At 35.0% G+C, this 11219-nt stretch overlaps 1 protein-coding gene across 1 annotated transcript; it reads right to left on the reverse strand.

The window, feature by feature from the left end:
• Window positions 1-3990: 3990 nt before the first annotated feature.
• LOC149739455 (tribbles homolog 2-like) lies at window positions 3991-8155 on the reverse strand. Its single transcript, XM_089873244.1, has 7 exons — window positions 7422-8155; window positions 6958-7132; window positions 6110-6281; window positions 5978-6049; window positions 5572-5733; window positions 5084-5277; window positions 3991-4897 (listed from the first exon to the last, which is right to left on the reverse strand). Exons 1-7 carry the CDS (start codon window positions 7755-7757, stop codon window positions 4674-4676), a joined length of 1335 nt encoding a protein of 444 aa, XP_089729370.1. The 5' UTR covers window positions 7758-8155; the 3' UTR covers window positions 3991-4673.
• Window positions 8156-11219: the final 3064 nt, after the last annotated feature.

Raw genomic sequence — 11219 nt, forward strand, 5'->3', positions numbered from 1 at the left:
TTCCCTTGACAGCTCGGTCAAGTTTAGATGCTCCCGTCTTGCGTTCGCATATGCTGGACATATGCCAACATAATGAAAGGATGTCTCATCTTCCTCGTCACAGACAGGGCAGATGGGACTCTCACTTTTTTTAAGTTTATACAGATGACTGGCAAACATGCCATGCCCTGTTATCACTTGAAGAATGGAACGTAACGTTTGCCTTGGCAGCTTCAGGAGTTGTTCGGAAAAACACCTGCTAATGTTTTTTCTATACTCCTTCGTCTGCCTGCAGCCGTCATGTTTTGTCCATTCTTCTTGGTGTTTGGCTAGGACCCAAAGAGCCAGATCCGATTTACATCGGCTAGTGGGGATAGGTAAACCTGGCTCTGGGCCATAGAATGTGTTACTGGAACCATCAGTAACACATTCCCCAAATGGTCTGAATGACCAGGTATCCAATGTAGTCGTACGTGATTTCCAGTTGCCAGTTGTTGTAAGGCATACCATGTATCACGTACGATTATGTCGCTTGTAATCAATACTACTGTATTAAACCTTTACAAATTTGCGCAAGAATCTGATTTTTCAGACGAAAATCCACGCAAAAAATAAAGTTTCCCATCTAGCCTATACGAGTAACGAGTGCAACCTTGACGAAAAATTCAGTGGGAAAGATGCTTGTTTTATTATCTAATATACAGAGATTAAAACAAAATCAACAATAAAGTCCCAAATTGATAACACGATATATTTATCGAGCAGAATACAGCCCCCAACAGCATGTGCATCCCAAAGTTAGTATAGACCAAGTTAGGAAACGGATTGTAAAACAACGAGTCTTGTTATCCATTGTCTAGCGTCTATGACGTCATAGTCGCCACCATTACGGAGCGCACGGCATAGCATTTTATCATTGCTGGGTGCTGTTTATCGTTTAAATATTGCGATTTTTTAAAAACCAAGCACTTCTGCGCGTAAAAATGTTTTTCTACTAATGTTATATCTTATCACAATAATAAACCTCACAAAAATAATCAACTTTTATTGAACACTCAATCGATTAAAGAGTAAAAAAACAGAAAATATCAGGTTTACTAACCAAAAACATAAAAGAACATGTTTAAAATATAAAAATACAAACAAAAATAACATTACCATAAATACAAACGCATAACATTACCATAAACTGGTGTATCTAGCTGCAGTTTTGCATGTAAATAACCGTGATTTTACTTTTTGGCTCACAAACTTAACACGTATACCCGGCAACAAAACTTAAGGTAGGCTATCTGTGTAAAATTTGCCTATATCGAAGTGACATTGAGGAAAACAATACTAAGTTACTATTTTTGGTCCTCTGCTTGAATTAGTAAGCTACCTTTTTTGCGTTGTGGGTGTTTATGAAATCGGAAAACGCGAACACCTTATCTGCTAGTACTTAAGCAGTTTGGAGCTGCATGTCCACTCATGTTGGATTATAAATGTAGTAAAGGTAGTAAATGGCTCTGTAGATTCGTAGGTATGATCATATACTATTATGTAAACTAAGCTGATTGATGCTAGTCTGAATCGCCAACGTAAAGTACCCTGTTAAACCACACTGTACGCCGAAAACCAGTCAAAATATTAATTTACTTCACATTAATTCCTAGATTTAATATTATATAACAAGATTTATATTAGAAATTATATTTTAAATGATAAAACAACCGCTATACGTGTTTTCTAGCTTTGTATCGCTTACAAGAACTAAATAAACACATACCGACCATGCATTTGTATAGGCGATTCACGCTCTGTGGGCTCCGTAATGGCGGACACGAGCGCCGTTTCCTAACTTGGTCTATACTAACTTTGGTGCATCCACCATACCCTCCTCTGCTCGTAAACAAAGTCCAAACTCCATTTCTCTATCAGTCTCTAACACAGAAATAATATACAGTACAGTGAGGTAAAATGGGACACATTTAGCAGATGTTATTCAATTATCCTGATCGTGTTTCAAACAATAATAACTGTCTGGAGAGTCGTGTAGATACGGTTTTAGAATTTTTCAATGTTCTTTGTTTACTAGCAAACAAGACGAGAAAATAGAATGAAAAGGTGTCCCATATTCTCCACCCTACTACATTGGTAACTGAATGAATATAGTTGCATTCTATCTACTGCTGCACAGTGATAGATGGCACGATAAACTCATTTGATTTTTTCTTTTTGTATAAAAAGATGGGAAAATGGGACACTTTGTATAACGAGACTTTTTTATTTTCTTTTTACGTACCTCTATTTAATCATAATCAAAAAGAATGTTATAGAATTATTTGACAGTATTATCACGGCTTTATGTGCTCGTTAAGTTATAGTAAAGCCGATAAAATGTCTTATTTGCGAGTGTGAACGGTTAACCTAGTGAATCATAGATTTATAAAAAAATATTTAATTTCGTGCAGTTTGATTTAGTCTCATATAAAACTAGTTTTAGTTTTGTTAAAAAAAAGAGATATAAACATTTACAATTCCTAAGCAAACCCTAAACAGATTTAATGCCCACAAGTACTTTAAATTGAAGGTTCAAACCAACACCAGAAGGAACCCTTCACGAACTTGAGCTCCATGCATCTTAAAGATTAACCTATGAAGTCAATGAACATTATTTGAACAATTTGCAAGAAACCAGGCATTATACTTACTGCCCATTTTCCTTTTGGCTTCTTATTTATTATTTTTATTTTTTTTTATCTCATGCTTATTTATACTGTGATGTGTATTAACGCAATGAACTTGTTTCTAAATCCTACATAAGTGTGCATTCGAAACTGTTTAGTGTAAACTTTGATGGAATTTCTTTTTGGGGTTTCCATCTAGCTCCAATCTTTGGATCAATCTTCTTTAAGGCCAACTCCTCCATTGTACGACCGGGTTATGTCCTTAAACTGTCCCGTCTCACCCTTTGTGTTTTTGAACTAGTAAAATTATATCTGTTTTGCGAATCGTTAAATAACTCCTCGTGTGTTTTAATACATTTTTGTAGTCAATTAACAAAGCAATGATAGAACTAATTCGTGGTATCAGCTCAAAATGTATTTTGAATTTGGAAACATTGGGCAACATGTGCTTAAATGTCCCATCTTCCCCCACTGCGCTATATATTTGTGTTCGAGCTTAGTCAACCGCGGTGGTTAAAAGGTTAGTTAAAGTTAAGCCTTTTATAATAGTTTTTTCCACATTTAAAGCGTGTACGCTTTGGCACACACACACGTGACGAGTCGCCACAACATAAAAAGGATTAATTAAAAGTATTCTAATTAAGATATGTGCTCATTGTTTATAGCTGTGCTGTCTTGTTAACTCTAAAGTCAGTTGTTTTTTAAAATGCAACTAGTTTGACTTTCCTTAGTTTTTTGACGTCGCAGCTTATCTCGTTTTCAGCTTTAAAAAATTGCTTTGTTATGCTTTCCCACGTGAGCAACTTTCATTTTAACACACCAACCATTAATGTGTATGCAACGTATAGTAGGGTGGGGGAAGATGGGACACCTTTAGCACATGATATCAAAATATCCTGATCGTGTTTTAAACAATTAACAACGGTCTATGGAAGTCATGAAGATACGCTTTTAGAATTATGTGTATGTTTTTCGCTTACTACTAAATGGGACGACAAAATAGAATGATAAGGTGTCCCATCTTCCCCCGACCTACTATACAATTTCTTCAATTTTTTTCAGATAGGGAAAGTAGAGTGGAACATATCGGTAACTAAATAGAAGCTTACACCAAAACCGCTGCATTAAAATTAACGGGTATAATCGTAGACCAAACGCCCACGTAGAAACACGGCAAATTTTATTTATCTTTTCGAATACAGTAACAAAAAATTATTTTAATAGAAGCATGGCTGCTGCTAAACCAACAGCCGTACTTGTATTAATGAAATAATACCCGCGTATGCATTATTTTCTATCCCTACATTCGTGGAATCTACCAAACTTGTGAACAGACGGCAAGTTATCAAACCGATGTTTATTTTTACTGGATTAACGATCTGCACAAATCTATTTCCAACGGCATGGTAAAAATTTAAGTTGACGAAAAAAAGTTTCAACGATTTATTTTAGTGGAAAATTGTAACTTGTTGGTGCACTGGAAAGAAGGCACAAAAAATGTATTTCAAAGAAACCGTATAAAAATCTAAAATTCCGTGTGATATACAAACACATGGAGCAGAATACGGAGACACCAGTAAACCTTACTACCTGTATTAGATTCTATATATCGCAATTTAATTAGTTCAAAAACCAAAATGGGTTTTCAGCATATTGATGTGAATAGTGGGAACTTAACTTGCAACTAGTTTTAAACGTTTTACTTAAATATTTGTCAGGACAATAATTTCAAAAAATTTAACACTATAAAATTTCTCTTACATTAGAAATTATTTTTAAATGTTATTCTTTGGTAAACACAACCAATTAAATAATTTAGGTAAAGTTTGAAACAAATGTGCGGTTGTTTCCTACTGTATGTAATATTTAAAGCATCTGGTTGTTAAGTTTTGTATCATACGCAGATGATTACAAAGACTTTGAAACAGAGGTACACCTTAATGGCTTGTTTGAGCAAATACTTTAACGGCAGTATAAAATCTACTGAACTGAGGACTGTTGAATATGTTTAGTTTAACAAGTAAATTACTCTCCGAATGTAAATATTTCATCATGTTCCTCCTCCGAGGTTGATGTTGTGGCCACATCAGGAACCATCTGGTCATCATAGTAAGGTGTGGAGTACAATGATAATGGGAGTGAGTGTCCACCACTATGTCGACCGAATGGAAGTGGATGTTTAATGGCGTGTCTATGGTCACCACCACTACCCAACGCAACAGCAGAGCGTGGTACATCCCAACAGTTACCTGAGAATTGTTTAGTTTAAACACTCAAGTCGTTATCTTTTTACCATAAATTTAAAGGGACACACATTCACACACCTTTTTTGAAAAGGGACATATTATCCATAACTATTCCATATGGATACCTCATTTTTGTTTACTATAAATTCATATAACTAAGAAAAGTCTTCTAAAATGAAATTTACGAACCCAATCGTTTTAACCACGGGTGGTCAAGAATTTCTTGTGATGATAAACGCTCAGACGGATTTTTCTTCAGAAGGCTTCGAATCAAATTTCGAGCTTCGGAAGAAAGAGTGTCGGGAAGGGAAAAATGGCCTCGGCTGATTTTCACAAACAAAGCTCGGGGATCGGATTCATGGAAGGGATACCGACCAACAAGTCTGTAGGAATGAACATTCGTTAAAATAAAGTAACATATTATTATTACCCATTACTGTAGATTTGTAAGAATGTTCGTTTTGGATATTACAGTTAAAATTTACCAAAAGTTGGACTATATGTAGTTTAAAAATATCCACGGCATCAGTAATAACTTTGGCAGTTGGGCTTACTATTTGGGTTAAAGCACAAAGGTTGAAAAGAAACGCTATAAATATAAGCGAACTAACTAGGATGAAATACACGCCTATTAAACAAATCCACAAAATTGTATGACTACAGTGTTAAATACGTACAATGTGTAAAGCATAACTCCAAGACTCCACACATCCGATGCCTTCCCACTATAACCAACACACTGTTTCTTGCTGGGTGCACTTTTAGACAAAGTGTTGGAGCAAGCAAGAACAGCTGAACATGATAGAATCTCAGGACTGGCATATGCGGGGCAACCATGCCTAAACAACATGGTACATTAATATTTCATTTTCTTGTAACAAAAAAACAAACAAACAAAAAGTGCAAATCACATTTATTGCTGGTCAGCGGTGGCCTTAGTGTTTACAACAGATTTGACGGTTGCAAACACACTGATATAAAATATCTTTTGCGGTTCTTTTAACCAAACTAAAAACTAATGTGAAATATCTGGAAAAACAGTACAAAGAAAAAGGTGTTAAAACTAATTGCAGGACTACCCACCTATCTGTCATATTGTCATCATCATCCTCCAGCACACATGCTTCCTCAAGACTCTCAAGCATCAACTCAGTTCTATAAACACAATGTGTGGTTCACAATTGATGTTCAAAGGAATTGTGTGATTGATAATACCTTTCCATGTCCCGAAAAATAAACTTCCGCAGCTTGAGGTCCCGAAGCACAATATTGTTCTTATGTACGTGTGCAACGGCAGAAACTACTTGTTTGAACAAAGGAGCAGCTGCAACTTCCTGCAAACGTTGTTTTGACCGAACGTAGCTATGCAAGTTTTCAGCATGAAAACCTAAAATAATAATTACTGGGTTTTACTTTGTAATATGGTTGTTTCGCAACAAATTTTTGGTGTTGAAACAGGGGGGTTTATTGTCGCTAATAATTAACGACATTATCCTTGTTAAAAAATATGTGCTCATGTTAATATAAAAGCAATACAAAGAGCGAAAGGTGGAATCAATGCTTCTATTGCTTTTACCGACAACATTTGCATGTTATATAAGTTTACCTATCACTGTTGTCTATAATACATACACGCCAAACCTGTTTTACAGATATATGCGTCTAATTAACAACTATCACCTACATTAAACAGTTTTCCCCTATGCTCTTCTATATTATTGTTACTGTTCACATAAATAACATTTCAAAGGATTTTTAAAATCAAAAACCAATTTTAGATTTTTAGCCAGCTGAGCTGTCACTTTGTACGATCTCGTTATTAGCAGAAATAGACACTGCCAATATCTGTCAAAAATGGTGTAAAAATGCATAATGCAAAGTAACCACATCTGCAGGATAGTTACATTTAAAAATATTTGAACGCACCGAATTAAAGTTATACAACAATTGGTAAACGTGGACACCATATAAAAGTAGTTTGCAATTTAGTAAATAAAATTTTTATTCCGATGTCCCAACCTGCTTTTACATGGCCTGACTTTAAAAATATAAAATCTGTTTACCAGTCACTCCTTCTTCTGGAACATTCTGTTGATTCTGCATAGGAACACCAGGAAGGAAAAACAAGTAAGCATTTGTAGGGCCTACAACAACATCTACCACACTGTTAATATGAGGATGGGGTGCGACTCGAAAATAACCGTCAACCACTTTCATGTAATCAGCACGCTTGTATACCTGAATGATAAATTAACAATCAGAATTCAAAAACACGAACTGCAGCTGAGTTTAAGGTGAAAAATTAGGTCCAATAGAAATATAAGCAAACATACATATATATATATATATAATAATATATTTAGAGTTAGCTAACACGCTATGGGTATAAAAAAAACAGTGTAGTAAAAGATCGTTATCAATACATTCTATTGATGACAAATAATAAACATATATATATATATATACATTAATACATATATATAGGTTATATATGGAACATTTTTAACAAAATAAAACAACTACACACCTTACAAATGAATTCCTCTTCCGTGTTGTAGTCAACAGCACGAAATACATTTCCAGTGTTGTGTCCTTCAATGTGTTCTACTAAGAGATATTTTCCAATATGCGAGACTCTGTGAGAGCCATCAGGAATGAAGGTTGGTGGTGTAGGTGAAGCTAATCCTGGAGAAATACTATTTGTTCTCGTTCTATGAAAGTCCAGAGATGACTTTACTCGAGATATTGTATCATGTCGAGTTCTTTCAGGCAAAATGACAGGACTGCCTGCAGCACTGTCAAATGAACTGCTGCTAGAGCTATCATCCCTTATTGATATGGGTGAGGAACGTTGTACGTTCATTGAAAATTTGAAAGTATAGAATAGTTAACCAAACGTTTGTGACACTCACACAGCAAAAATGAATTCACAGTGAATGTTCTAATCGTAACAATTTGTCCAAAGTTCTCTTGGTGTATTACGCAACAACGCGAGTGATGATTTCACAATGTTTAAATAACGCACGATGAATTTCCACATCGATGTAGAAGCCTCTCACAACGAGTAAACAAAGCTGGTTTGTGTCTGCCGTATTGCGCAATCGGTCGACACGTTGCTTCGCTGAAGTTTCTAAAAAACTTCTGGTAGAAAACAAACTCTTGGTGAAATGGCAGAACTGCCCCCCAAAATCAAAGGCTTGGCCACCCTTGGCCAAACCAGTTAATAAAAACGTTCGTTATCCATAACTCCTGTAAACAAAGCATAGCCAAGTTAACAACAGAAAAGCGAATACAAATAAGGGTTTTTCTTCTGAACATAATACAACTGTTGGGTTATGTCTCAACTACAGCCAAACAGCTTTCAACTGAAACCTAACCATAAGCGGTTATTACAGAATTAGATATCTTTGCTCACGTACTACGAGCGTTGTGCTCGATTAAATATTGTTTGGTTTTAGATATTCCTCCGCCTTTATATATACACGATTAGTACACATAAATGGCCTAAACAGAATAAACGTAGTAATTTTGAAACTTAAATGATTGCTATTTACTTTAACATTTACACTCTTTTCTGTAGAAACTTTATGATTTGTGGTTAACACAAAAGCCACGGCGCATTAATACTCCGCGTTGTGTCGCAATATCTTGAAACGTAGCATTGCGTCATTCAGCTGCGTACGTTCTCGACCGAGCATTGGCTTGTCTGCTGAAGCGTACAACCCAAGTCTTACGCAATTCACGGTGCAACATTATTTTCGACACCACGATTTCGTAACAGTCGGTCTTGTTGGGCACGTTAGCTGTTACTGCACTGGTCATACAGTGGGGTGCGAACAGAGCCATAGAAATACCGAGTAGAGTAGTAGACCAACCTATTGTTCCGTAAAACACAAATTGAACGGCAATTTGGGTCCAAAATAACACAGTAGGTATAGGAAAAATGTATGTTTTTCAGTAAGCAACAGAAAAAAATTGGGCCTAAAAACAAATTTAAAGGTTGAAAAATGTAAAAATCAGGTGTTGTTTCTTTTCTGTATAAAAACAAGGCATAAAATGGAATTAGAAGCGGTTGATTTGTGAAATTTTAGTCATTTAATGCGACTTTTTTTATAGTAGGGTGGGGAAAGATGGGACACAGTTTCATTCCATTTTCTATTCCAATTTGGAAGTAAACAAAGAAAATTCAAAGAATTATTAAACCGTATGCTCACGGTCACGACACCCATAGACCGTTGTTAATTGTTTAAAAAACGATCAGGATATTGGGATAATATGTGCTAAAGGTGTCCCATCTTCCCCCACCATACTGTATATATATATTTTCCCAAAAATTTTTTGGTAAGATAAATAAAAGCTGTTACACCTTCCCACAAAAGGAAAACACAAACAAAACCTAACAAGTTCGTTTAAACCCATTGCCAAAGTCACCACTTTTGCTCTATTTTGTCCACACAAAGACGGCAGTTGGACTTCTCGGTGTTTATACGACTCTGGTAGGGTGGGGGAAGACGGGACATCTTTTGCACATAATTTCCAAATATCCTGATCGTTTTTAAACAATTAACAACAGTCTATGGGAGTCACGAGGATAAGGTTTTATAATTCTTTAAAACAAGTTGTCTTATCTTCCCATACCCTAATATATCAATTATAGTACAATGGGGGAAGACGGGACACTTAAGCACATATTGCCAAATATTTCCAAAATCAAAATAGATAACGGTTTTTGGGTAATACCACGAATTAGTACTATCATTCCTTTATTAATTGACACCAATTTAATAAAATATAATAAAACACACGAGGAGTTATTTAACGATCCGCAAAACAGGTGAAATTTTAAAATTTTTAAAAATTTGAAACCACACAGGATAAGATGGGATAGCTTAAAATCATTGTTAATTTTGATTATTAAAAGTATTTATCAATAGGAATAAACGTAAATAACACGAAATATTACTGTACGCTTTGAAAATTAGGTCTAAACATTCCCTTTCTTGCTCCACTGCTATAGTTTTTACATATTACCTATACATTATAGCATTGCATAACAATTGGTATTGTTTGAAGGACAATGGGTAATGTTCGAACATCAATGAATAAATATTGTATCCTATAAATGTATACTACTCTGTTTTTGGCACAAGCCACTTCTCATAAAAATTATCACCAAGTGCAAATGACCAAATTTCCATGTATTTTCAAACTATTATCTTTTTATCATATTAGTACCTCATATTTGAAAACCTCCTGAGGTATAAATTACTAAATTAAAAGCAAATCTTTATGTGTTTCTTTATTATAAGTTTGGCAATGAAAACATACAAAACTACATTGTGGGGCCAGATGGGACTCTAAATTGAAATATATTTACATTAGCAGTATTCTGCAACTTGTAGTTAACCTACCGAGTTTAACAGGCTGTGCTAGTTTCTTTGTCATGTAAACTTCATATACATAACGTTAAACCGATATTTTTTGTTGTTTTTATCTCAAATTAAAGTCATATTGACCCCTGCGCCTATTTTCTTCATGCTTATACCGCAGTGCTTTTTTACAAAACTAGAACTAGTTTTATGAGACAAAATCAAACTGTACGAAATATTCAAGGTTGTTTTATGAAGCTATGAAACTAGTTTAATCGTTGGCACACGCAAACTAAAAAAATCATTGGCTTTACCTTGATTTAGAAAGCATTAAAAAAATAGCACCTTACTATTTCGCATTTTTTACCTGTTCAAAGTATACTGTTTCTATTTTACATATTTGTTTATTATTTAAAAACAGTAATCAGCTTTGACGGGCGTTTTATAAAGTCGTGATAATACTGTCGAATAATTCTGTAACCTTATTTTCCTGATTATCATTAAATGGGGGCCCGTAAAAAGAAAATTAAAAAAGTCTCGTCTGACAAAGTGTCCCATCTTCCCCTACCCTACTATATTATGGAAAATGGTAGAAATAACAAAACTTGCGCTGATATACAGTTTACCCAACAGTACACATACCGTTGGTTTAACAGAATGACCATTTCGCGCTATGTACATACTGAGTGTTTGCTTTTAGGTTTGGCAATATAAACTTCGGTGGTAGTATTTGACGGGGTCAATAAAACTTTGAAACGGTAAATTAAGAATACATGGGAATACAGTCGTTACACGTGGCAAACAGGTGCATTAGGAATTTTTGAGCTTTATTACAAAAACTTTTTATTTTTGGTATAGTTGGGTGGGGGAAGATGGGACGACCATCAGGTTTGATATTACCCCATATATAACAACATTGCAAATCATTTAGACTTTTACAACACCTGGATGCGTTG

The sequence above is a fragment of the Ciona robusta genome, chromosome 2 (genome assembly GCF_009617815.1).
Source record: "Ciona robusta chromosome 2, ASM961781v2".
Taxonomy (NCBI): Eukaryota; Metazoa; Chordata; class Ascidiacea; order Phlebobranchia; family Cionidae; genus Ciona; species Ciona robusta.